Source organism: Salmo trutta, chromosome 24, assembly GCF_901001165.1.
Source record: "Salmo trutta chromosome 24, fSalTru1.1, whole genome shotgun sequence".
In the NCBI taxonomy this organism is placed as follows: domain Eukaryota; kingdom Metazoa; phylum Chordata; class Actinopteri; order Salmoniformes; family Salmonidae; genus Salmo; species Salmo trutta.
In genome coordinates, this window is record NC_042980.1 from 35,492,868 (window position 1) to 35,520,865 (window position 27,998).

Genomic DNA, 27,998 nt, shown 5'->3' on the forward strand with positions numbered 1-27,998 from the left:
CATTTACTTGGTACCAGACCCCCTGATATATAACCTCCCTCCACATGTACTTTGTTACCAGGACCCCCTGTATATAACCTCTCCACATTTATCTTGGTACCAGACCCCTGTATATAACCTCCACATTTTACTTGGTACCAGACCCCCTGTTATATAACCTCCCTCCACATTTACTTTGGTTACCAGACCCCTGTATATAACCCCCTCCACATTTACTTGGTACCAGGCCCCCTGTATATAACCTCCTCCAATTACTTGTACCAGGCCCCCTGTATATAACCTCCCTCCCACCTTTACTTTGGTACCCAGACCCCCTGTATATAACCTCCCTCCACATTTACTTGGTACCAGGCCCCCTGTATATAACCTCCCTCCACATTTACTTGGTACCAGACCCCCTGTATATAACCTCCCTCCACATTTACTTGGTACCAGACCCCCTGTATATAACCTCCACATTTACTTGGTACCAGACCCCCTGTATATAACCTCCCTCCACATTTACTTGGTACCAGACCCCCTGTATATAACCTCCCTCCACATTTACTTGGTACCAGACCCCCTGTATATAACCTCCACATTTACTTGGTACCAGACCCCCTGTATATAACCTCCACATTTACTTGGTACCAGACCCCCTGTATATAACCTCCACATTTACTTGGTACCAGACCCCCTGTATATAACCTCCACATTTACTTGGTACCAGGCCCCCTGTATATAACCTCCCTCCACATTACTTGGTACCCAGACCCCCTGTATATAACCTCCCTCCACATTTACTTGGTACCAGACACCCCTGTATATAACCTCCACTTTACTTGGTACCGGCCCCCTGTATATAACCTCCCTCCACATTTACTTGGTACCAGACCCCCTGTATATAACCTCCACATTTACTTGGTACCAGGCCCCCTGTATATAACCTCCCTCCACATTTACTTGGTACCAGACCCCCTGTATATAACCTCCACATTTACTTGGTACCAGACCCCCTGTATATAACCTCCACATTTACTTGGTACCAGACCCCCTGTATATAACCTCCACATTTACTTGGTACCAGGCCCACTGTATATAACCTCCCTCCACATTTACTTGGTACCAGACCCCCTGTATATAACCTCCACATTTACTTGGTACCAGACCCCCTGTATATAACCTCCACATTTACTTGGTACCAGACCCCCTGTATATAACCTCCACATTTACTTGGTACCAGACCCCCTGTATATAACCTCCACATTTACTTGGTACCAGACCCCCTGTATATAACCTCCACATTTACTTGGTACCAGACCCCCTGTATATAACCTCCACATTTACTTGGTACCAGACCCCCTGTATATAACCTCCACATTTACTTGGTACCAGACCCCCTGTATATAACCTCCCTCCACATTTACTTGGTACCAGACCCCCTGTATATAACCTCCACATTTACTTGGTACCAGACCCCCTGTATATAACCTCCACATTTACTTGGTACCAGACCCCTGTATATAGCCTCCACATTTACTTGGTACCAGACCCCCTGTATATAACCTCCACATTTACTTGGTACCAGACCCCCTGTATATAGCCTCCACATTTACTTGGTACCAGACCCCCTGTATATAACCTCCACATTTACTTGGTACCAGACCCCCTGTATATAACCTCCACATTTACTTGGTACCAGGCCCCCTGTATATAACCTCCACATTTACTTGGTACCAGACCCCCTGTATATAACCTCGTAATTGTTATGTAATTCTACTGTGTTACTTTTTATTTTTACTTTATTTTATTGAGTAATTATTTTCTTAACTATATTTCTTGAACTGCACTTTTCGTTAAGGGCTTGTAAGTAAGCATTTCACGGTATTCGGCGCATGTGACAAATAACATTTGATTATGACGCCGCCGCCTTTCCCTGTCACTTTAACGTTATTGTATAAGATAGCCAGCATATTATACTATTGATATACTACATGTTATAAATTGCATTATACTCTGACGTTCTCTCTCTCAGGGTCCTCAGGGTTACCCAGGTCAGTCTGGCTACAGAGGACTCCCTGGACCACAGGTTAGTGGTGTGTGTGTGTTTTGTGTGTGCATGCGTGTGAATGCGTTGCTGTACCTTATACCGTATACAACCTTCTGTGACATACTCTGTAGTAGATACCTAATCATTCTTCTGGTTTGTCTCAGGGCCCACATGGGTATCCTGGTCTTCCTGGTCCAAAGGTAAGGTGTATGTTTCATCTCTCGCGCATGGCTAGTGAATGCGATAAACGTAATTCTAAGGATGTTTTAACCTGGTGTGTTTTCTGCTCAGGGCACCATGACCAAAGTGTTGAAAGGGGTCAAAGGAGAACCTGTGAGTGGCTACATCTACTTTTATTATATTTTTATATAGTTTCTACTGCCCAGCACTTCATGTGTTTGACCACAAAAAATAATGATTTTCAATGCTGTCCTCATCTCTGCTGTAATTTTCTTACTGCACTTCCCTCTCTGGCCACAGGGTGACGCTGGAAAGCCTGGTCCCCAAGGGAACTCCACCCATTCCCAGACCGGTCCATTTACTGGACCCAATGTCAGTACAGCTCCACACTCCACTTTAATATGTTCAAAAACATACAATTAATATGGATGTTTTCCCAGTGATTTTGATTGTGTGTTGACTGAATCCCTCTAATGCTGTTCTGCTCTGACTCCAGGGCATGAAGGGTGAGAAAGGGTTGAAAGGTGATACTGGTCCTGAGGTAAGTGACCTCTCTTCTCCTGTGGTCTTTATAACACCGTGCTCCATCCTAACATGTGTAGTCACAATGGGACATGTTAGCACTGTAGATTATTGTTGACTAACTCATCTCTGTTATTTGTTTCTTATCAGGCTGACAACAAAGGAGAGATTGGTGTTATAGGGATGCCTGGACAACGGGTTAGTATCATATAAATATTATACATGCATTATACTGTATGCATTGCACATAAACATATTAACCTGCCCCCTGTCACTGCTTGTGACATACTGACCTGTTGAATGGTTATGTGTGTTCTTTCAGGGCATCCCTGGTCTGGATGGAGCGCAAGGATTGAGGGTATGAGTGTGTAGCCAAACAATGCCAAGACCTCTATATAATTCAGTGGAGGCTGCTGAGGGGAGGATGGCTCATAATAATGGCTGGAATGGAGTAAATGGAACGGTATCAAACAAAGTCATTTGATTCCATTCACTCCGTTCCAGCCATAACAGACAGTTCCAGATATTATTATGAACCGTCCTTCCCTCATCAGACTCCACTTATATAATTACACTAGAATGTTTTGGTCTTTGCATAGGTTTGTATGGGCCAATAGAGCTGTTGCAGTTGCATCTTTTTTCCTCTTGGTGGTGCTGTTGAACACTTTGTCTAACTATCCCCCTTCCCTCCCCCTCTATTCATATTCCTCTCGCTCTCTCTCTCTCTTGCTCTCTCTCTCTCTTTCGCTCTCTCTTTCTCGCTCTCTCTCTCTTTCTCTCTCTCTATCCCTCCTGCTTCCTCTCTTCCTCCCTTCCTATCTCTCTGTCTCCAGGGGGACCTGGGAGAACCAGGACTGAGGGGCAGAGATGGTCAAAAGGTGGTCCTACAGTTAATACTCACATCACAGTTTTGAGCTTTGAGAGACACTAGTCCATTATAAACGTTTATTGAAATCCTTACACACAGAAACTATATAGTAGATTTTAACAGATGGTGTTGTGGCTTTTAGGGTGCCAGAGGAGAACCAGGGGAGCTGATTTATCATGATGGTCCCTCAGGAGGGCGGGACAGAGGTATGATTAACCAATCAAATCATCAATCACTTTCTATCAACGATTTAATTTTCATTCAAGTCAATCAGCTTCACTCTCAACAAGTCTATCAATATACAGTATCGTCTTACTCCAGGTAGTCAACCTTTCATTGAATATGGGAGTTTTTATATTATGTTCCTTACTGTTATATTGTTATAACATTGATTGTTATATAGATATTGATTGGTGTCCATTTTGGGATTGGGGTGGGAGGTGTAGTTGGTCCCCCTGGTCCTCCTGGACAGCTGGGTCCCCAGGGCCAGAGGGGTCTGCAGGGGGAGAAAGGTCTTCCAGGTCGCGCTGGACCTCCTGCCAGGAACGATCATGATCAACAACAAGGTCAGTGCCAAACCTTCACCAGTCAGTGATCCGTAGTGTTACTTAGCTAGTAGATTGGTCTATTGCACTTACTGTAATGTTAGAATAACAATTTTTAAAACTCTATTGTTAACAAGTCTTAAAACAAGATGATGTATGGTGTAGTTGTGTTTTGTGTTTTTCAAACGTTTGGTTTCCTCAGTAATCATTCATCCTCTCCTATCTCCCTCATCTTCTATGTTCCAACAGTGGATCTGTGGGGTCCGTTCGGAGAGCCGGGGGTAAAGGGAGAGATGGGTGCACCTGGAGAGATAGGTATCCCTGCCCTCAGCCCCGGACCCCCAGGTATCAATGGCCTGCCTGGGCTCGGGGGCCCACCCGGACCACCAGGATCATGTGAGTGTGGACATGAAAGAGATTCATTTTGATATTTTATTAAAATGTTGTATAGGGTGATATTTAAAGTGCAGTGGGGGGAAAAAGTATTTGATCCCCTGCTGATTTTGTACGTTTGCCCACTGACAAAGAAAGGATCAGTCTATAATGTTAATGGTAGGTTTATTTGAACAGTGAGAGACAGAATAACAACAAAAATATCCAGAAAAACGCATGTCAAAAATGTTATAAATTGATTAGCATTTTAATGAGGGAAATAAGTATTTGACCCCCTCTCAATCAGAAAGATTTCTGGCTCCCAGGTGTCTTTTATACAGGTAACGAGCTTAGATTAGGAGCACACTCTTAAAGGGAGTGCTCCTAACCGCAGCCTGTTACCTGTAAAAAAGACACCTGTCCACAGAAGCAATCAATCAATCAGATTCCAAACTCTCCACCATGTCCAAGACCAAAGAGCTCTCCAAGGATGTCAGGGACAAGATTGTAGACCTACACAAGGCTGGAATGGGCTACAAGACCATCGTCAAGCAGCTTGGTGAGAAGGTGACAACATTTGGTGTGATAATTTGCAAATGGAAGAAACACAAAAGAACTGTCAATATCCCTCGGCCTGGGGCTCCATGCAAGATCTCACCTCGTGGAGTTGCAATGATCATGAGAACGGTGAGGAATCAGCCCAGAACTACACGGGAGGATCTTGTCAATGATCTCAAGGCAGCTGGGACCATAGTCACCAAGAAAACAATTGGTAACACACTACGCCGTGAAGGACTGAAATCCTGCAGCGCCCGCAAGGTCCCCCTGCTCAAGAATACATATACATGCCCGTCTGAAGTTTGCCAATGAACATCTGAATGACTCAGAGGACAACTGGTGAAAGTGTTGTGGTCAGATGAGACCAAAATGGAGCTCTTTGACATCAACTCAACTCGCCGTGTTTGGAGGAGGAGGAATTCTGCCTATGACCCCAAGAACACCATCTCCACTGTCAAACATGGAGGTGGAAACATTATGCTTTGGGGGTGTTTTTCTGCTAAGGGGACAGGACAACTTCACCGCATCAAAGGGACGATGGATGGGGCCATGTACCGTCAAATCTTGGGTGAGAACCTCCTTCCCTCAGCCAGGGCATTGGAAATGGGTCGTGGATGGGTATTCCAGCATGACAATGACCCAAAACACACGGCCAAGGCAACAAAGGAGTGGCTCAAGAAGAAGCACATTAAGGTCCTGGAGTGGCCTAGCCAGTCTCCAGACCTTAATCCCGTAGAAAATCTGTGGAGGGAGCTGAAGGTTCGAGTTGCCAAACGTCAGCCTCGAAACCTTAATGACTTGGAGAAGATCTGCAAAGAGGAGTGGGACAAAATCCCTCCTGAGATGTGTGCAAACCTGGTGGCCAACTACAAGAAACGTCTGACCTCTGTGATTGCCAACAAGGGTTTTACCACCAAGTACTAAGTCATGTTTTACAGAGGGGTCAAATACTTATTTCCCTTATTAAAATGCAAATCATTTTATAAAATTTTTGACATGCATTTTTCTGGATTTTTTTGTTGTTATTCTGTCTCTCACTGTTCAAATAAACCTACTATTAAAATTATAGACTGATCCTTTCTTTGTAACTGGGCAAACATACAAAATCAGCAGGGGATCAAATACTTTTTTCCCCCACTGTAACTGTCCAGTGTTTCCAGATTTCTGTGAAAGATGACATATTATTAATTCTAATATAACATAGAACATTTTTATTAAGTATGTTAAAAAGCTTTCCTGTGTTTGAATGATGTGGGTTTATTCCAGTCAATAAAAATATGAATGCGGGTAGACCGCTGATTGGCTAGCTCAGCCGACATCATGTTCTATGAGGAAATAGCAAGCATTTTTTTAAATGGTCTGCTTGAGATACATGTTTGAGGTGGCATTTCTAAATGTGTTTTTTTCTCTCCAATTTATACTTTGGCCACAAATACAAGTATAGTCAACAAAATTATTTGGGAGTTGACAGAATATTAACTTTTAAAAATAAGATTTTTACTGGACAGTTACTTTAAGGATTGTTGTGGAGTGTGTGTATGTCTTAATATCTGCAGGGGCGGACTTCTACAAGGGATTTTCAGGGCCGAGAGGGCGGCCAGGCTCTGCGGGAAGAAAAGGACTGAAAGGTACGTGTTCACAACGTAATGCGCATTTCTGCACTTTGATCACGTTATGTGTTACAGTATAGCTGATCGGAATGTGTGTGTTTTAGGTGATCACGGGTTGTGCGAGTGCAACATTGTCCATTCCCCTCCGGGCCTGCCCGGCCCTGATGGTAGCCAAGGCGACCCTGGAATGAGTGGCGAGGTTGGTCAGCAGGGAGAGTCAGGAGAGCCAGGACCCCGAGGTGTCATCGGACTGCCTGTAAGAACAATTAACACCACCTTAGCTTGACAACATCTACCTCACAACAAACATGCACTCGCTCACACACCCACACACACAGACATACGCACATATACATTAATGCTACACACACAACATAACAGCTGCTACCAGACTTATTATGATTGCTAAATACTCCACAATTTAAACACTTGCCCCCCAATCCTTCTTCCCCAAAACATGTGTAAATATTGGACTATAAATTGAGTATTTTTTGTATTATACTTATGCTAAAATGTTTATTCTATGCTACTGAGGCATTTACTCTATGTTTGTATTATTTCTTGTTGTCGAGAAGGAACCTGCAAGTAAACATTTCTTTGGACGGTGTATAGCATGTGTATCCCGTACATACAACTAATAAAACTTGAAACTTACAATAGGGCAACATTCATCATAAACACCCTTGTCTTTCTTAACTTGTCCATCAAATTGTCTCTCACTGGCTTCCTAATCCCTTACTCTATGCCCCCCTCTCCCCCTCCTCATCAGGGGTTCCCTGGTGCCACAGGACAACCGGGTCCGAAGGGCAGGAAGGGCGAGTTAATTCAGGCCAAAGAGAAAGGTGAAGTATTCTTATTCACTTTCTTTTCACACACTTGTACAGCCTTTATACAGTGGTGAGTGTGACACACCATTATGCATCAGTCACAGGAGGTGGGTGGCACCTTAACGGCTCAACGGGCTCGTGGTAATAACTGGAGCGGAATAGATGGAATGGTATCAGATACATCCATGTGTTTCATACCTTCCATTTGCTCCATTCCAGCCATTATTATGAGCCATCCTCCCCTCATCAGCCTCCACTGGTGTAAGTGTATGTGTAAACTAGTGTGTTTGTATGGGAACTCTACAGGATATGCCGGTGACCCAGGAGACCCAGGTGCGACAGGTGACCCAGGAATGCAGGGCTTCCCTGGGCCCAGTGGGATCAATGGATTCCCTGGGAATCGTGGTCCTTCAGTAAGAACTCCCTACACTCATCGAAAGAAACACGCTATCTAGAACCTAAAAGGGTTCTTCGGCTGTCGCCATAGGAGAAACCTTTGAAGAATAATTTTTGGTTCCAGGTAGAATCTTTATGGTTCCAGGGATAACCTTTTGGGGTTCCATGTAGAACCCTTTGCATAGAGGGTTCTACATGGAAACCAAAAGGGTTCTAACTGGAACCAAAAAGGGTTCTACCTGGAACCAAAAAGGGTTCTACCTGGAACCAAAAAGGGTGCTCCTATGGGGACAGCCAAATAACCCCTTTGGAACCCTTTTTCTAAGAGTGTAGTCTCTCTTTCCCACCTCACAGTGTCCCCACTTACTTTCAGATAAACTGCATACACTGTATATAACCTATTCAAACATTATAAGCACTAGATATCTACTTTATTTTTTTATTGATAATAATAGCTGTTTAAGTCAATGCAGCTGTGTAGATCTTTAGCATAACACTGAGGGATATGTTCTGAATTTATTTATCCTGTGTTCTCTGTTCTAGGGAGATGCACCTGCTGGGCTCACTGGAGAAAAAGGTTATCAGGGCCGGCCGGGTCTGCCTGGGTTGTTGGGACAGATGGGAGAACCAGGGCGGGTTCTAGGTGCCACTAAAGGGGTTCGAGGGTTGCAAGGCGATGATGGGGAGCGGGGTCATGCTGGTATCGAAGGTCGAGCTGGAGATCCAGGTGTGTTACCCTTTCCCTCTTCTGTCTCTCTCTCTTTCCCAGTCACTCTGACTCCTTCTGTCTCTCTCTCTCTCTCTCTTTCCCAATCACTCTCTCCTTCTGTCTTTATCTCTCTTGCACATTCACTCCGTCCCTATCTATCCTTCTTTCTCTCTCTGTCTCTCTCTCTCTTCCTCTCCTTTTATCTCTCTCCACTTCCGCTATTTGTGGGAACAACAGAAAGACTAGTTGCAGTTGTGGACCCCAAGGCCTTGTCATGAATGGGGGTGTGCGAGAAGTTCTTATACCCTTGTGTCCATGATCGAAATGATTCTTCCACCTTCATCTTTCCTCACCTCTCTCTCCAGACGGGCCCTGATGCAGTCCGTCTGCATCCCTCAATCCAGCCACAACAGTACATGTTTGAGATCATGCTTGAACTTTTTCTAACCCTTATTTCGAATGCATCTCTTTTTCTTTCTATCGCTCTCTCTCCAATCTCTCTCTCATTGCCATTGAAAGGAGGGTCTGGCTGTAGTCCGAGAGGAGATGGAGAACAGAATGACATCACAGGTAGCTGGACTAGCAGCATTTTGATCAAGTTACTCTACTTCACGACTGGTGCTTTGCTTCCATAGCCTTTGTGTCTTGGGTTAGCTTCCAGTCACTGTGTATAGAGTTAAATGCAGGTTTTTTAATGGTGTTTTTGTAACTGGTTTCTCCCCTTATAGTCTCATCTTCAGTTAGTTGGCTAATATGTACGTTATTTTATTTTTGCTATGCTCTGATTCACAATCCACACTGAGCAACTGTATTGTCGAACCAATGCAAAAAGCAGGCAAAAACCACTGAAGTGTGCAGTAGAGCAGTGAAGCAGCAGATCCAAAATGGCTGCTGTGAGAACCGTTCTTCTAGTAATTGTTGATACAATCTCTGTGTTCTTTTTTTACTCAGGTGATTGCGATGCCATACCTGGACCACCCGGTATGCCAGGACCACCAGGACCCCACGGGTTAGAAGGTTTCCTAGGTAAGCTTTTAGCTTTTAGAATGCAAAACAGAACACGTGTCATATGCCCTGTTTTTTCCTGTCAAGATCCAAATTGATGTCTAGCTTCCTGTATGTCCATTTGTCTGTGCGTCAGGTCTCCCAGGTCAAAAAGGATCAACAGGTCTACATGGAGATAACGGGGCCAAAGGAGAGATTGGAGATCAAGGCAGAGGAGGGTCACCCGGATATCCAGGTGATGATTTTGCTGCTTTAACTGTTATACTAGTCTATGGCTGTGTTTACAATGGCGAAAGAGCTGATCTGATTGGTCAAAAGACCAATTACTGGAAAAAATATCAGAATTGGCCTGCCTGTGTAAATACCATGGCATTGTTGAATACTCGTTTCTGATTGGCTTGAAGGGCATTCTAGAGCATGCATTATACACATAGCATCAGAGCAGATCACATGTACATTTACTCCCACTTGTAATAGATGCACTTAGGCCTAGGGACCGATTCAGACTTGGAACATTTGCGCCTTTCCTACGCACGACTTTCCTACACATTTCTCAGTATTTGGTATTCAGACATACATTATTCAGTCACGTAACGTGCTCTGTAGGTGTGGCTACCTTTTGCAATACATTTCATTCAAATGCTGAAAACCCTCCCATTTGCTGGCCAACAGATTTTCTGGTGGAGTTTTCATTCGATAGGGTTTTCAGTACATTTATCTAAAGACATCCCTTTAAGTACGGTGTACCGAATCAACAGATTCGCGAGAATATATTGAAAGAATGGGTTCAGAATATAGGGATCGATGAAAGAAATCCATCTAAATATATGCATATTCATCTCCGTTTCAGCACCAATTGGTACATTTCAAAACACTCTGATCTTGTAGATTATTTAGGGTTAGGAAAGTATTTATGAATAATAAAAAAACAGGTTTGGAGAGACTTTATGGACAAAATATATTGATGAATCAAAAATACAATGGTTCTGAAAGTTGCCATATTCAGTTGTTCAACCCATAGTAATGTTGGAAGATTAGTGTACATAGAATTATAATAGGGAGAATACTGTAAATTAGTAGGCTATACCCTCATCTATTGCCTGCACTAACCATCGGGTTCAAACTGTTACGGCTATGGTCTGCGCCCCGCTCCATAATGATTTAATTAGCGTATAGGTCTTTAAAAAAGATATATTATGAGCTGTTACTAATGATTCTCACCAACAACCATACGGCCGTGACGGCGTTTACAGAGGAAGCAAATGAAGGTAAACGAAACAATGAAATGAAATGATAAGGTATACCAACTGAAGGGAACTAACAGTAAATTGGCAGTTGAATATGTGTGGTTATTAGGCCTACTGATGGTAGATACTGATAGTGGCTAATATTTAACATGATAGAAATAGGAAACAGAGAAGGTCGGGGTAGCCTATAATTTAGACATTCGAGAGTGCCCATCCCTGCAAGTTAAAAGGCTGTACAATTTAAATGCTGCATAATGGCACAGCATTTAATAAACTTTACTATGGGAAAGTTGATATGTTGATATGCTTCAGTATGCTGCCATATGACTGGTTTCACATTTGTCTCCAGCAATTATAAGGTAAAACAGATCTAAAACAAGTGTAATTTCTATTTATAATTCCCTTATCCAAATGGATAACTCATTTACCTTGCTCTTACCAATAGCTCTTATCAAGTTGTAAATGACAGTGCATGATTAGTGGTGTTATTTCTATAGGAAGAAAGTAGATGCTTTTTCCACTTGGAACAGGTAGGTTCGCTAGACATTTACATTTACATTTAAGTCATTTAGCAGACGCCCTTATCCAGAGCGACTTACAAATTGGTGCATTCACCTTATGATATCCAGTGGAACAACCACTTTACAATAGTGCATCTAAATCTTTTAAGGGGGGGGGGGTTAGAAGGATTACTTTATCCTATCCCAGGTATTCCTTAAAGAGGTGGGGTTCATGGTTTCCTTGCGCGTGAAGGTGGTGGAATTATTACGGAATGAAGTCAAGGTCAGAATATCTGTAGACACACCTACACCACACCTTCATTTATTCAATCACCACCCCAATCAAATAGCTTGTGAATAGCATGCTATTCTCATGCTTACGTTCTAGGTCAGAATACACATAGAGAGAAAAGTGCGTAAGAAGGGAATTACGTTTACACACAATTAACTTTGGTCGGAATCCGCCCCTAGTGCTTTAATACTGCTGGTAGTTCTAAGGGTCTGGTCCTCTCTCTCAGGTTTTAGGGGCCTCCATGGAGACTTGGGTCAGCCCGGCTCAAAGGGTAATTCTGGAACCCAAGGTCTGCCAGGTCAAGATGGTCGGAACGGGGAGCCAGGAGAGAAGGGACCTCACGGGGAGATCTGGGGAGCGTCGACCGGACAACCTGGAGAAGTGGGTCTTCCTGGAGAGCAGGGACCTAAAGGGTTCAGCGGAGAGCCTGGAAACGAGGGCTACCCAGGTGGGTACTAATACCATAACAAATCTGCAAGATGAAAAACTACAATTTCTCCACCTTTTCAAGAGTGCATTTGGAAAGTATTCAGACCCCTTCACTTTTTCCACATTTTGTTACTTTACAGCGTTACTCTAAAATTGATTAAATCATTTTTTTGCCTCATCAGTCTACACATAATACCCCTTAATGACAAAGCAAAAACAAGTTTTTAGAATTTTTTGCAAATGCATTAAAAATAAAAACAGAAATTCATTATTTACATAAGCATTCAGACTCTTTGCTAAGAGACTCGAAATTTGAGCTCAGGTGCATCCTGTTTCCATTGATCATCCTTGAGATATTTCTACAACTTGATTGGAGTAAACCTGTGGTAAATGTTATTGATTGGACATGATTTATATATGGTCCCACAGTTGACAGTGCATGTCAGCGCAAAAACCAAGCCATGAGGTCAAAGGAATTGTCAGTAGAGCTCCAAGACAGGATTGTGTCGAGGCACAGATCTGGGGAAAGGTTGCAAAAAATGTCTGCAGCATTGAAGATCCCAAGAACAGACTGGCCTCCATCATTCTTAAATGGAAGAAGTTTGGAACCACCAAGACTCTTCCTAGAGCTGGCCGCCCAGCCAAACTGAGCAATCGGGGGAGAAGGGCCTTGGTCAGGGAGGTGCCCAAAAACCCGATGGTCACTCTGAAAGAGCTCCAGAGTTCCTCTGCGGAGATGGGAGAATCTTCCAGAAGGACAACCATCTCTGCAGCATTCCACCAAACAGGCCTTTATAGGAGAGTGGCCAGACGGAAGCCACTCCTCAGTAAAAGGCACATGACAGCCCGCTTGGAGTTTGCCAAAAGGCACCTAAAGGACTCTAGCGACTCCTGTGGCGGGCCGTGCACAATGCACGCAGACACGGTCGCCAGGTGTATGGTGTTTCCTCCGACACATTGGTGCGGCTGGCTTCCGGGTTACTCAAGCGTTGTGTCAAGAAGCAGTGAGGCTTAGCTGGGTTGTGTTTCGGAGGACGCACGGCTCTCAACCTTCGCCTCTCCCGAGTCCGTACGGGAGTTGCAGCGATGAGACAAGACTGTAACTACTGTACCAATTGGATACCACGAAATAAAACATTTCAAAATAAAGGGGTACAAAATTATTATTTTTTAAATATATTGAACCCTACTACATCGGCTCTGACGCTCGTCGGATGTGGCAGGGCTTGAAAACTATTACGGACTACAAAGGGAAACCCAGACGCGAGCTGCCCAGTGACATGAGCCTACCAGACGAGCTAAATGTCTTTTATGCTTGCTTCGAGGCAAGCAACACTGACGCATGCATGAGAGCACCAGCTGTTCTGGACGACTATGTGATAACACTCTCGGCAGCCGATGTGAGCAAGACCATTAAACAGGTCAACATTCACGAAGCCGCGGGGCCAGACAGATTACCAGGACGTGTGCTCAAAGCATGCGCGGACCAACTGGAAAGTGTCTTCACTGACATTTTCAACCTCTCCCCTAGATGTTTCAAGCAGACTACCATAGTCCCTGTGCCCAAGGAAGTGAAGGTAACCTGCCTAAATGCTTACCGCCCCGTAGCACTCACGTCGGTAGCCATGAAGTGCTTTGAAAGGCTGGTCATGGCTCACATCAACAGCATCATCCCAGATACCCTAGACCCACTCCAATTCGCATACCGCCCCAACAGATCCACAGATGACGCAATTTCAATCATACTCCACACTGCCCTTTCCCACTTGGACAAAAGGAACACCTATGTGAGAATGCTGTTCATTGACTACAGCTCAGCGTTCAACGCCATAGTACCCACAAAGCTCATCACTATGCTAAAGACTTTGAGACTAAACACCTCCCTCTGCAACTGGATCCTGGACTTCCTGACGGGCCTCTCCCAAGTAGTAAGGGTAGGCAACAACACGTCTGCTACGCTGATCATCAACACTGGGGCCCCTCAGGGGTGTGTCCTTAGTCCCCTGCTGTACTCCCTGTTCACCCACGACTGTGTGGACAAACACGACTCCAACACCATCATTAAGTTTGCTGACAACACAGCAGTGGTAGGCCTGGTCACCTACAACGATGAGACAGCCTATAGGAGAGGTCAGAGGACTGGCAGTGTGGTGCCAGAATAACAACCTATCCCTCAACGTGAGCAAGACAAAGGAGCTGATCGTGGACTACAGGAAAAGGCGGGCCGAACAGGCCCCCATTTACATTAACAGGGCTGTAGTGGAGCAGGTCGAGAGTTTCAAGTTCCTTGGTGTCCACATCAACAACAAACTATCATGGTCCAAACACACCTAGACAGTTGGGAAGAGGGCACGACAACACCTTTTCCCCTCAGGAGATTTGGCATGGGTCCCCAGATCCTCAAAAAAAATCAATGGCTGCAGCATCAAGAGCATCATGACAGGTTGTATGGCAACTGCTCAGCATCTGACCGTAAGGCGCACTACAGAGGGTAGTGCGTATGGCCCAGTACATCACTGGGGCCAAGCTTCCTGCCATCTAGGACCTATATACTAGGCAATGTCAGAGGAAAGCCCAAAAAATTGTAAAAGACTCAAGTCACCCAAGTCATAGACTGTTCTCTCTGCTACCGCATGGCAAGCAGTACCGGAGCGCCAAGTCTAGGACCAAAAGGCTCCTTAGCAGCTTCTACCCCAAAGCCATACGACTGCTGAACAATTAATCAAATGGGCACCCGGACTATTTACATTGACACCCCCCCTATTTGTTTTTACACTGCTGCTACTCGCTGTTTATTATCTATGCATAGTCACTTTACCCCTACCTACATGTACAAATGACCTCGGCTAACCTGTACCCCCGCACATTGACTCGGTACCGGTACCCCCTGTATATAGCCTCGTTATAGTTATTTTATGGTGTTACTTTTTAGAATTTTTTACTTTACTTTATTTGGTAAATATTTTATTAACTTTCTTGAACAGCATTGTTGGTTATTAAGGGCTTGTATTCGGCGCATATGACAAATAAAGTTTGATTTGTGGTCCCGTGTGGCTCAGTTGGTAGAGCATGGTGTTTGCAACACCAGGGTTGTGGGTTCAATTCCCACGGGGGACCAGTACGGAGAAAAAATGTATCAAATGTATGCATTCACTACTGTAAGTCGCTCTGGATAAGAGCGTCTGCTAAATGACTAAAATGTAAATTTGATATTTCTGTTTTATATTTTTAATACATTTGCAAAAAAATCTAAAAACCTATTTTTACTTTGTCATTATGGGGTATTGTGTGTGTAGATGGGTGACAAAAAAACGAATCAATTTTAGAATAAGGCTGTAATGTAATAAAATGTGGAAAAAGTCAAGGGGTCTGAATACTTTCCGAATGCACTGTATAGTTATTGTAATGGCCTCTCTCTGCCCTTCTCTCTTAGGGATGGGTGGCATGCCTGGTATGATTGGGTTCAAGGGCGACGTAGGTCCTTCAGGTCTGCAGGGGGAGCAAGGAGGACCGGGAGCTGCTGGGAAGTATGGCTGGCCAGGTGTACCCGGACAGGCTGGTGTCCCTGGACCAACAGGAAGCACCGGACAACCAGGTCAGAAACATGACTGACTAACTTCTCTTTCTTAACTTTTTTCTGTTTGCTTTAAAGAGATAGAACCTAATACACTGTGTATGTGTCTCTTCCAGGTTTGAGCGGAAACAGGGGTGATCAGGGGGACCCTGGCACACCAGGGCCCATAGGACTGAAGGGGACACTGGGGGAGTTTGGTCGTCAGGGCGCTGAGGGAAACACCGGAGACCAGGGTGACCCCGGAGTGCCTGGACCTACAGGACATTCTGGCCTGCCAGGGTTCAAGGGTAAGTTATTATACACAGTGGAGTCATGTTCTGTGCAATGTTCTACTTATAGAGTTAGTGGTCATATATGGTCATACTCTCACAGTCCACATGTCATTTTCTGATGAATAGTTGATATGATGATGCGATGTCACACTAGAGTTTTGCAGTGAGGAATGAAATACACTGAGTATACAAACATTAGGAACACCTGCTCTTTCCATGACATAGACTGACCAGGTGAATACAGGTGAAAGCTATCATCCCATATTGATGTCACTTATTAAATCCACTTAAATTAGTGTAGATGAAGGGGAGGAGACAGATTAAAGAAGGATTTTTAAACATTGAGACACTTGAGACATGGATTGTGTATGTGTACCATTCAAAATATTTTTGTGCCTTTCTGAACGGGATATGGTAGTAGGTGCCAGGGGCACCGGTTTGAGTGTGTCGAGAACTGCAACGCTGCTGGGTTTTTCACGCTCAACAATTTCCAATGTGTATCAAGAATGGTCCACCACCCAAAGAACATCCAGCCAACTGGACACAACTGTGGGAAGCATTAGAGTCAACATGGGCCAGTATTGTAGAGTCTATGCCCCGACGAATGGAGGCTTTTCTGAGATCCAAAGGGGGTGCAACTCAATATTAGGAAGGTGTTCTTAATGTTTGGTATACGCAGTGTATATCATAACTAGATGCTGATGTGAGGACTATCCTCCTGACTTGAGATGTCGCTTCCTGTTCCAGGTATCAAAGGGTCTCGTGGCATGTTAGGGTTTGGAGGAATGCCTGGTGTGTCGGGCCTGAAGGGCTTCTCTGGACAGAAAGGAGAGACTGGCAACCCCGGCGAATTTGGACAGAAAGGAAACATGGGCGACTATGGTTCAAAGGGTGAGACTGAACTGCCATTAGAATTGTGTGTGTTTCTGTGCTCTACTGCTCTCTTTCCCTGTCCCTCACTTTCTCTTTCGATCCTTTTATCTGATTTGACACTCACTCTCACCCCCGCTGTCTCCTAGGTGACCGTGGTCTGAGGGGTCCAACTGGCGAGAAACCCCACATCCCTCGTCAGATCATCAAAGACATGAAGGGGACAAAGGGAGAAGATGGAACCACAGGACAGATCGGATTCACTGGACCCAGAGGTGAGTAGGGATATTCAGGCTTCATGCACTCCCTATCCCCCCTCTCTTCTTCATTCACATTCTGTCCTCCTCATCCTCCTTTTCATTTCACTAGTCTCATTCGATCCCCTCTTCACCTTCCCTCTCTCTCTTCCACAGGTCCTAAAGGTTTTCCCGGTGTTCCGGGAATGGAGGGCTACCACGGCGTTCCCGGAGACCCCAGTGATGAGAAGGGTTTCCAAGGCAACCCAGGCGCGCAGGGACTTCCGGGGCCAAAAGGAATGCCTGGTCTGACAGGATCAAACGGAATCAGCGGCTTTCCCGGGATGTCTGGTCCCAGGGTGAGCCCATGTTGTCTGGTTGCCATTGTGTCTCTCCTGCGCCTGCACCTGTAGTTTTCATGCTAAACATGTTCAACGGCCAGGTTAGAACAGATGGACATCTCTGTCCGATCTAATGCTGTATCTCTATGTGTGTTTTTCAGGGGGATAAAGGTAACCCTGGTGCCTACGGATCCTCAGGAGATCCAGGAGTGAAGGGTGTCAAAGGTATGACGCCCACTGTCCGTCACAAAACTCATGGATACGTACAGTACCGTAGACGCCAGTAGTCATCCAAACTCCGCTTTCCAGCAGTTCAAAACTCTTTGTTAAGCACTTGGACTCGAAGCTAAAGTCCCAGGTCTATTTAACAGTTCCACAGAAGAAAGAATGAGTAGTAAAAGGTACTTGCAGAAATACGTCATTGATTCCTTTTCCAGGTGAGGGGGGTGCCGTAATCGACATGCCCGGTTCCACAGGACTGAGGGGGGAGGATGGTTTCCCTGGGGTTCCAGGTGAGTCACTTATTCAGACTGGCTTCCTTCATTTGCACTAGGAACTGCAGATGTTGTATCTTAATTTCATCACTCTGTTGTCGCAGGAAATTCAAATGTGCCTCTTGATTTACATAAATTCACTGAAAACCCGCAGTTCTCTTTCTCTCACTAGATATCACACCTAAACTATAGCTGTAGCCTATCAAAACTCATTTCCTGTTAGAAATAATCACTTCTTTATATACAGTACCAGTCAAAAGTTTGGACACACCTATTCATTCAAGGGTTTTTCTTTATTTTTACTATTTTCTACATTGTAGAATAATAGTGAAGACTTCAAAACTATGAAATAACACATATGGAATCATGTAGTAACCAAAAAAGTGTATAACAAATCTAAATATATTTTATATTTGAGATTCTGCAAAGTAGCCACCCTTTGCCTTGATGACAGCTTTGCACACTCTTGACATTCTCTCAACCAGCTTCATGAGGTAGTCAGCTGGAATGCATTTCAATTAACAGATGTGCCTTGTTAAAAGTTCATTTGTGGAATTTCTTTCCTTCTTAATGCATTTGAGCCGATCAGTTGTGTTGTGATAAGGTTGGGGTGGTTTACAGAAGATAGCACTATTTGGTAAAAGACCAAGCCCATATTATGGCAAGAATAAGCAAAGAGAAATGACAGTCCGTCATTACTTTAAGACATGGTCAGTCAATCCGGAAAATGTCAAGAACTTTTAAAGTTTTTTCAAGTGCAGTAGCAAAAACCGTCAAGCCCTATGATGAAACTAGCTGTCACGAAGACCGCCACAGGAAAGGAAGACCCAGAGTTAAATAAAATAAAATAAAATAGTATTTGTCACATACGCCGAATACAACAGGTGTAGCATTTACAGTGAAATGCTTACTTACAAGCCCTTAACCAACAATGCAGTTTTAAGAAAAATAGGTCTTAAGTAAAAAATAGATACGTAAAGAATAACAGTAGCGAGGCTATATACAGGGGGTACCGGTACAAAGTCAATGTGTGGTGGCACAGGTTAGTCAAGGTAATTGAGGTAATATGTACATGTAGGTAGAGTTATTAAAGTGACTATGCATAGATAATAAACAAAGAGCAGCAGCAGCGTAAAAGAAGGCGGGGGGACAATGCAAATAGTCTGGGTATCCATTTGATTAGTTGTTCGGGAGTCTTATGGCTTGGGGGTAGAAGCTGTTAAGAAGCCTTTTGGACCTATACTTTTAGGGCCTTCCTCTGACACCGCCTGGTATAGAGGTCCTGGATGGCAGGAAGCTTAGCCCTAGTGCTGTACTGGGCCGTACACACTACCCTCTGTAGTGCCTTGCGGTCGGAGGCCGAGCAGTTGCCATACCAGGCAGTGATGCAACCAGTCAGGATGCTCTCGATGGTGCAGCTGTAGAACTTTTTGAGGATCTGAGGACCCATGCCAAATCATTCTCCTGAGGGGGAATAGGCTTTGTTGTGCCCTCTTCCCGACTGTCTTGGTGTGATTGGACCATGATAGTTTGTTGGTGATGTGGACACCAAGGAACTTGAAACTCTCAACCTGCTCCACTACAGCCCTGTCGATGAGAATGGGGGCGTGCTTGGTCCTCCTTTTCCTGTAGTCCACAATAATTTCCTTTGTCTTGATCACGTTGAGAGAGAGGTTGTTTTCCTGGCACCACACTGCCAGGTCTCTGACCTCCTCCCTATAGGCTGTCTCATCGTTGTCGGTGATCAGGCCTACCATTGTTGTGTCGTTGGTGTTGGAGTCGTGCCTGACCATGCAGTCATGAGTGAACAGGGCGTACAGCAGGGGACTGAGCATGCACCCTTGAGGGGCCCACGTGTTGAGGATCAGCGTGGCAGACATGTTCTTACCGACCCTTACCACTTGGGGCGGCCCATCAGGAAGTCCAGGATCCAGTTGCAGAGGGAGGTGTTTAGTCCCAGGGTCCTTAGCATAGTGATGAGCTTTGAAGGTAGCATGGTGTTGAACGCTGAGCTGTAGTCAATGAATCGCCTTCTCACATAGGTGTTCCTTTTTTCCAGGTGGGAAAGGGCAGTGCGGAGTGCAATAGAGATTGCATCATCTGTGGATCTGTTGGGGCGGTATGCAAATTAGAGTGGGTCTAGGGTTTCTGGGATAATGGTGTTGATGTGAGCCATGACCAGCCTTTCAAAGCACTTCATGGGTTCAGACGTGAGTGCTACGGGGCTGTAGTCATTTAGGCAGGTTACCTTAGTGTTCTTGGGCACAGGGACTATGGTGGTCTGCTTGAAACATGTTGGTAATAGAGACTCAGTTAGGGACAGGTTGAAAATGTCAGTGAAGACACTTGCCAGTTGGTCAGGTCATGCTCGTAGTGTACACGTCCTGGTAATCCGTCTGACCCTGCGGCCTTGTGAATGTTGACCTGTTTAAAGGTCTTACTCACATCGGCTACGGAGAGCGTGATCACACAGTCGTCCAGAACAGCTGATGCGCCCTTGCATGCTTCAGTGTTGCTTGCCTCGAAGCGAGCATAGAAGTAATTTAGCTCATCTGGTAGGCTCGTATCACTGGGCAGCTCGCGGCTGTTCTTCCCTTTGTAGTCTGTAATAGTTTGCAAGCTCATCCGACGAGCGTCAGAGCCGGTGTAGTAGGATTCAATCTACTACAAAGCGTATTGACGCTTTGCCTGTTTGATGGTTCGTCAGAGGGCATAGCGGGATTTCTTATAAGCTTCCGGGTTAGAGTCTCGCTCCTTGAAAGCGGCAGCTCTACCCTTTAGCTCAGTGCGGATGTTGCCTATAATCCATGGCGTCAGGTTGGGGTATGTACGTGCAGTCACTGTGGGGAAAACATCATCGATGCACTTATTGATGAAGCCAGTGACTGATGTGGTGTACTCCTCAATGCCATCGGAAGAATCCCAGAACATATTCCAGTCTGTGCTAGCAAAATAGTCCTGTAGCTTAGCATCTGCGTCATCTGACCACTTCTTTATTGACCGAGTAACTGGTGCTTCCTGCTTTAGTTTTTTCTTGTAAGCAGGAATCAGGAGGATAGAATTATGGTCAGATTTGCCAAATGGAGGGCGAGGGAGAACTTTGTATGTGTCTCTGTGGGTGGAGTAAAGGTGGTCTAGAGTTTTTTTCCCTCTGGTTGCACATTTAACATGCTGGTAGAAATTAGGTAAAACAGATTTAAGTTTCCCTACATTAAAGTCCCCAGCCACTAGGAGCGCCGCCTCTGGATGAGCGTTTTCCTGTTTGCGTATGGCCGTATACAGCTCATGGTCTTAGTGCCAGCATCCGTTTGTGATGGTAAATAGACAGCTACGAAGAATATAGATGAGAACTCTCTTGGTAAATAGTGTGGTCTACAGCTTCTCATGAGATACTCTACCTCAGGTGAGCAAAACCTTGAGACATCCTTACTATTAGATTTTGTCCACCAGCTGTTGTTTACAAATATACACAGACCACCACCCTTTGTCTTACCGGAAGCGGATGTTCTATCTTGCCGATGCAGCGTGAACCCTGCCAGCCACGACTCGGTGAAACATAAGATATTACAGTTTTTAATGTCCCGTTAGTAGGATATATGTGATCGTAGTTCGTCTATTTTGTTATCCAATGATTGTATGTTGGCCAATAGGACTGATGGTAGAGGGAAATTACCCATTCGCCGTCGAATCCTTACAAGGCATTCCAAATTACTTCCCCGATATCTCAGTCTCTTTCTCATGCGAATCTCAGGGATTTGGGCCTTGTTGGGTGTCTGAAGTAAATCCTTCTTGTCCGACTCGTTATAGAAAAACTCTTTGTCCAGTACGAGGTGAGTAATCGCTGTCCTGATATCTAGAAGTTATTTTCAATTATAAGAGGCGGTGGCAGGAACATTATGTATAAAATAAGCTACAATAACGCGAAAACACACACACAATAGCACAATTGGTTAGGAGACCGTAAAACAGCAACCATCTCCTCCGGCGCCATTGCATTATTTTTCACCTCTGCTGCAGAGGATAAGTTCATTAGAGTTACCAGCCTCAGAAATTGCAGCTCAAATAAATGCTTGAACAGAGTTCAAGTAACAGACACATCTCAACATCAACTGTTCAGAGGAGACTGCGCGAATCAGGCCTTCATGGTCGAATTGCTGCAAAGAAACCACTACTAAAGGACACCAATAAGAAGAAGAGACTTGCTTGGGCCAAGAAACACGAGCGATGGACATTGGACCGGTGGAAATCTGTACTTTGCACTGATTTATTTAGAATTGAAGGCACACTTAAACAGCATGGCTACCATTCTGCAGCGATACGCCATTCCATCTGGTTTGCGCTTAGTGGGACTATCATTTGTTTTTCAACAGGACAATGACCCAACACACCTCCAGGCTGTGTAAGGGCTATTCAACCAAGAAGGAGAGTGATGGAGTGCTGCATCAGATAACCTGGCCTCCACAATCATCCAACCTCAACCCAATTGAGATGGTTTGGGACGAGTTGGACCACAGAGTGGAGGAAAAGCAGCCAACAAGTGTTCAGCATATGTGGGAACTCAAGACTGATGGAAAAGCATTCTAGGTGAAGCTGGTTGAGAGAATTCCAAGAGTGTGCAAAGCTGTCATCAAGGCAAAGGGTGGCTACTTTGAAGAATCTAAAATCCCAAATATATTTTTAATTGTTTAACACTTTTTTGGTTACTACATGATTCCATATGTGTTATTTCATAGTTTTGATGTCTTCACTATTATTCTACAATGTAGAAAATAGTAAAAATAAAGTTAAACCCTTGAATGAGTAGGTGTGTCCAAACTTTTGACTGGTACTGTATATATGTATAATCTAATCATCCTGCTTCAGGAATATTTTACTCCTGCTTCAAAACTGGTCAAATTAAGATCCTACATCTGCATGGACTGGTGAGAGCAAATACCTGGTAGGCCTCCACCATATTGCTTTTACCTATTCTATTTTATCAGATCAGTGCAGATGAAGAAAATGAGTCTACTTAAGATGCTCTCTGAGTAGTGTTACCATGGTAACAGTGTTCCTGATGCCCTCTGTCTCTCCCTACAGGTCAGAAGGGCTACATTGGGAATCTGGGAGACAGGGGCGGTGGAGGTTTCCATGGTATTGAGGGGATGAAGGGCATGCCAGGTGAACCTGGCACAGGAGGACCTATAGGTAAGAGACTTCCTGCCCTGTGTGCTCACATTATTAGAATGAGTGTCATTCATTGCCTGTATCTGACTGTTACCTGTCTGTGGTTGTTGTCTCCAGGATCTGATGGTCAACAAGGGTTTCCAGGCAACCAGGGTACGAAGGGATGGCCTGGGGTCCCCGGAGAATCAGGCAAACATGGACAACCAGGCTTCCCTGGACAGAGAGGTACACACACACACACACACACACACACACACACGGTGTGCACATACACAAAACCTTTGCCTTAACACTGTGTTTGATCTGCTCCTCTCTGCAGGTTTCCCGGGACTAAAGGGTATATTCGGACTGGATGGGCTGAAGGGTCAGAAGGGCGTCCCTGGACTTCCAGGTCAGGATAACTTTGGAACCCCAGGTGACCCCGGTGCTAAGGGAGCGAGGGGAGAGACAGGTATACCCAACTCCGAGGTCGGGACACCCGGATCGCTGGGTTTGAAGGGAGTTCAAGGACAACCAGGTTAGTCACTGCTCCTAAAGAAACATTGCATTTTTTTGTTACAAAGTTTGGAGGACATTTTGTGTTTTATAGTGTCTAAGACCTCCCTCTTCTCTTCTTTTCCTCAGGTGACCAGGGCCAGGTGGGGCCCCCAGGGTTTCAGGGCCCCCAAGGGCCACAGGGCACCTCAGACAGACCTGGACCATCAGGAGACCCTGGCTTCCCTGGACCCAAAGGACTGCCAGGTGGAGTAGACAATGACGGAGTGGAATGTGTAGATTTAGTGTAGATTAACTGACAGTTTTTAATCCTCTGGGATGTGTAGTGTGTGGAGTGCTATGTGTGTGTATTTGGTGTGCTAATAATGCTTGTTTTGTTTTGCAGGTTACCCTGGGCCCCGTGGTTTCCCTGGTGAGCCCTCTCCGTATGGAGAGAAGGGTTTAGCTGGCCAGTATGGCTTCACTGGATTCCCTGGTCTGAAAGGAAAGCAGGGGGATCAGGGACCATCAGGATACAAAGGACAGAGCGGAGTGTCTGGGAAGAAAGGTACGGATCATATACTCTTAGAACAAAAGACGCTATCTAGAACCTAAAAGGGTTCTTTGGCTGTCCCCGTAGGATAACAAAACATCATTCTGGATTCTGTTTTGGAATTCCTACATTTTGGAATTCCTACATGGAACCAAATAGGGTTACCCTATGGTGAAATCCGAAGAATCCTTTTGGAACCCTTTTTCATAAGAGTGTTGGATTATAGTATAGATTATAGTATAGAGGAGAAATTCCAAAATACAATGCAGAATTATTTTTTGTTATCTGTTTCACTTTTGACAGACAGGGAATATTGAGCTGACAGGGAATATTGAGCTGTTTAACCTTTCACTGAAACAGTAAAAGTAACAGCCATTGCTTTTGTCGTAAAGGTGTGAAGGGAGGTCAAGGGATGATGGGATTTCCTGGTAGGTCTGGTTTCCAAGGAGACCGAGGTCCTTCCGGCCCAAAGGGAAGTACTGGACTCACAGGTAAGGATGTCATCTCACTCTGTTTGATATCACTCTGCACATCACTATAATTCACCTGAAAATCACCTACATTATAATGAAAGTTGCCTGTTTCTCACGTACAAACTGTGTGTGGCCTGGTCTGGTCCTGCAGGTTATCCAGGAGCCCCAGGTAACCAGGGCCCAGCCCCACTACCCCCCAGGATGCCAGGAGAGAGGGGTGCTCCAGGTCCTCAGGGTATCCGAGGACCAGAGGGGGTACGAGGGGAGAGTGGCCCAAAAGGACCCCCTGGAGATCCAGGTAGGAGAATGTGTTACAGTGTTGTGTTGTTGTCAATAAAATAGACTGTTCTATATACAGTTACTTCTGTGGGATTAACTAACTTTTCTCTGACATTTTTTCCCCCCATTTTCCTACTTCCTTACCCCTATTCCCCATCTCCCCCTCCAGGCTACTTCGGGCCCCAGGGGCAGAAGGGTATGCCAGGGGTGGGTGGCAGACCAGGTACCCCTGGGTACCGTGGGAATGTTGGAGGGAGGGGCCATCTTGGTCTGCAGGGCATGGAAGGTAGGTACAGTATGGCAGGTGTGCCAGGGCAACAGGGCATATTAGAATTACAGCACTCAGGCCTGGATTAAGAGAGGGAGATGGGGAGCTGGTTTCCCCCAAAGCGTTTGGATCAAAGAGTGTTATTGGTCTGAATGAGCCACTAGTGTATTATGAGAGAAATGACCCATGGCCTGTAGTGATTATTCATTCTGTAATTAGCTTACTGATAAAAGGATTTTAGGATGCTGATCTGAAACAAATTAAATCCACTATTCCATTTACTGTTTTTATAGTGGTGTGATTTATTAGACCCAGAAATGTTCTGTTTTTAATGTAAATACATTTTAACCACACAAACATTTAGGAAAAAAACCATAGACAAAAACATTGCACATATTGTGTATATTACGCACAGATGCATTTGAACCTCTCTCTCTCTCTGTCTGACCCCAGGTCACCGTGGTAACCCAGGTACTACAGGGTTGCATGGCATGCCGGGCCGCAGTGTGAGCGTGGGATACCTGCTGGTGAAGCACAGCCAATCAGAGCAGACCCCCATGTGCCCCGTGGGCATGTCGAAGCTGTGGGACGGCTACAGTCTGCTGTACTTCGAGGGCCAGGAGAAGGCCCACAACCAGGACCTAGGTGAGAAAGATAAGAAAAACTAAAAGACAGGAAATTCAAATAAACACCACATGATTATTGGGTTATACTCGTATCTATTCAGATTTGATTGGATTGGCAGATAGAACACGTAAGGATGTCTCAAATTTGCCTGTAGTGGCTGTAGCTCAGTGTCATCATTTTATATGAATACATTTATTGGTTAATTGATTAATTGGTTGATTGAATTGATCTGTTGATCCCAGGTCTGGCGGGCTCCTGCCTCCCTCGTTTCAACACCATGCCCTTCCTGTACTGCAACCCCGGAGACGTCTGCTACTACGCCAGCCGCAACGACAAATCCTATTGGCTGTCCACCACCGCGCCCCTTCCCATGATGCCCGTGGAGGAAGGTGATATCAAACCCTACATCAGCCGCTGCTCTGTGTGCGAAGCTCCGTCTGTCGCCATCGCCGTGCACAGCCAGGATATCACCATCCCACAATGCCCTGCTGGCTGGCGCAGCTTGTGGATTGGCTACTCCTTCCTCATGGTGAGTCTCTTTGCTTCCTTTTCTACACGATCTGAAGTGTCCTCCTCTCCTTGTCTCCCATTCTTCATCTCTACTGATCTGAAAACGCAGGACAGGTGAAAGCAATATGATTGAAGCCTACTGGGAATTTGCTTTAATCTGTTCAGTTCTTTCACGTCAGGGAATAGAAATGCCATAGGTAGGAAGTTGAATATGTTCTTATTAGTGTTCATACAACCTCTCTTACCCCTCCCTCTCATCCCCCTTTCCCCTCCAGCACACGGCAGCAGGTGACGAGGGTGGGGGTCAGTCTCTGTCGTCTCCTGGTTCCTGTCTGGAGGACTTCCGTACCACGCCCTTCATCGAGTGTAACGGGGCCAAGGGCACCTGCCACTACTTCGCCAACAAACACAGCTTCTGGCTCACCTCCATCGAACAGTCCTTCCAGGCAGAGCCTGCCTCCGAGACCCTGAAAGCAGGCCAGCTCCTCTCACGCATCAGCCGTTGTCAGGTCTGCATGAAGAACCTGTGACCTGGCTCACCCTAAGTCTCCGTTGACCCTGTGATGTCATTTCCTGTGACCATACCCCCCTGCCAAACACAATTCAGGTTGTTATTGCCTTTGGTTTTAGGCACAGACCTTGTTTTAGCTTACCCTCCCCAATTCCTAACTGTAGCCATGAAGCGGAAACGCAAAACTAACCTTAGATCAGCATCTATGGGGCAGCTTTATCCTACTCCCCCGAACCTTGGCTGGTGAGGACTGAAGGACTGTGTGAACGCTTCAAGTGGAGAGCAAGTGTGCTGTGTTAAGAAAAAAAGTAGTCAGCAGCGATATGAAATATACATGTAAATGCTCTTTTTAATTGTTTGTCCTATTTGATATGCTCTCTAACTTATTACCTCAGCTATAATTATACACCAAATGTTTAACTGACCATACCAAGAACATACAGCTGAAACAACCAAAGATGCCCGTGTGTGTACACACTGCTTCAGTTATTAATGAAATTATTGATTAAGTGTACTGCTTCAGTTATGTTTTTTTTTTTTTTTTAAGTGTTTGTTTTATTCAGGTATAAGTGCTAATGCCACTTCACTAATACTGACCCTCAACCAATTGTAAATTAGGTTTGGTTGAGGTTTTTGCTCTTAATATTCAGTATTATTCAGCTTTACATCGTGTTCGCACATAAGAGCCACTGTGCAAACTGTGGTCTGTGTTTGTTCGCTATATATCAACTGTATGTATCAATATATTTTACAGCTCTTACATTCACACATTGCTTTGATCACAAAATGCACTGATTTACTTTAAATCTGCTGAATGAACTTAATTCGCTCATAACTAAAAACATTTTGTTTTACCCATGACATCACATTTTCCCAGTACACATTTTGAATATGAACAGTCAGCTCAGTCACTGCTGGAATAAAGCCAGCACAGAAATGCAAACAACTCTGTCCAAAGTCTAAGCTACAAGGACTGGTTGGACCAAACCTGGTCAGCGATCCCTCCAGAGAATGTATTTCTTTATCACATTCTAGGAAGTAGTCAGTGTTGAATTGGCCATTCAAAGAATAACCCCAGTTTTATATTGTACATTTCCAGCCACGACTATTCACTTCAGATGAACGGTTTTACTTGGTCATTTGTTCAATACCATTAGGTGCTATGAATCCATAGAAATGTATTGTAATGGTGTCATAACTCAAATAAATTGTTTTGTTTGTTGTACTTCTGATTGTTGAATTTGCATTGACGTTCACACCT

The 27,998-nt window shown here is 44.9% G+C and overlaps 1 protein-coding gene across 2 annotated transcripts; it reads left to right on the forward strand.

Annotated features, from left to right (window-relative positions):
* The first annotated feature begins 1,985 nt into the window (after nt 1-1,985).
* LOC115161194 (collagen alpha-2(IV) chain-like) lies at nt 1,986-27,962 on the forward strand. 2 transcript variants are annotated; one of them, XM_029711974.1, is made up of 38 exons: nt 1,986-2,068; nt 2,194-2,229; nt 2,321-2,362; nt 2,510-2,581; nt 2,706-2,750; nt 2,882-2,929; nt 3,054-3,089; nt 3,565-3,609; nt 3,742-3,805; nt 4,046-4,165; nt 4,394-4,540; nt 6,631-6,702; nt 6,789-6,940; nt 7,454-7,526; nt 7,818-7,924; nt 8,451-8,634; nt 9,136-9,186; nt 9,568-9,642; nt 9,758-9,856; nt 11,887-12,108; nt 15,523-15,684; nt 15,780-15,950; nt 16,683-16,826; nt 16,955-17,080; nt 17,219-17,400; nt 17,544-17,607; nt 17,820-17,894; nt 22,956-23,063; nt 23,160-23,267; nt 23,362-23,559; nt 23,667-23,783; nt 23,923-24,084; nt 24,462-24,560; nt 24,694-24,840; nt 24,991-25,107; nt 25,543-25,734; nt 25,959-26,245; nt 26,502-27,962. In XM_029711974.1, exons 3-38 carry the CDS (start codon nt 2,327-2,329, stop codon nt 26,754-26,756), a joined length of 4,362 nt encoding a protein of 1,453 aa, XP_029567834.1. In that variant the 5' UTR covers nt 1,986-2,068; nt 2,194-2,229; nt 2,321-2,326; the 3' UTR covers nt 26,757-27,962. The 2 variants fall into 2 exon arrangements, with proteins under 2 accessions (XP_029567834.1, XP_029567835.1); XM_029711975.1 differs by lacking the exon at nt 9,136-9,186.
* The last annotated feature ends 36 nt before the right edge of the window (nt 27,963-27,998 follow it).

Coding starts and splice junctions, on each gene's coding strand:
- LOC115161194 (XM_029711974.1), top strand. CDS start 2,327: ATGACCAAAGTGTTGAAAGGGGTCAAAGGAGAACCT. Junction 9,857..11,886: donor AGGGTCACCCGGATATCCAG/GTGATGATTTTG, acceptor CCTCTCTCTCAG/GTTTTAGGGGCCTCCATGGA. Junction 17,401..17,543: donor CCGGGATGTCTGGTCCCAGG/GTGAGCCCATGT, acceptor TGTGTTTTTCAG/GGGGATAAAGGTAACCCTGG.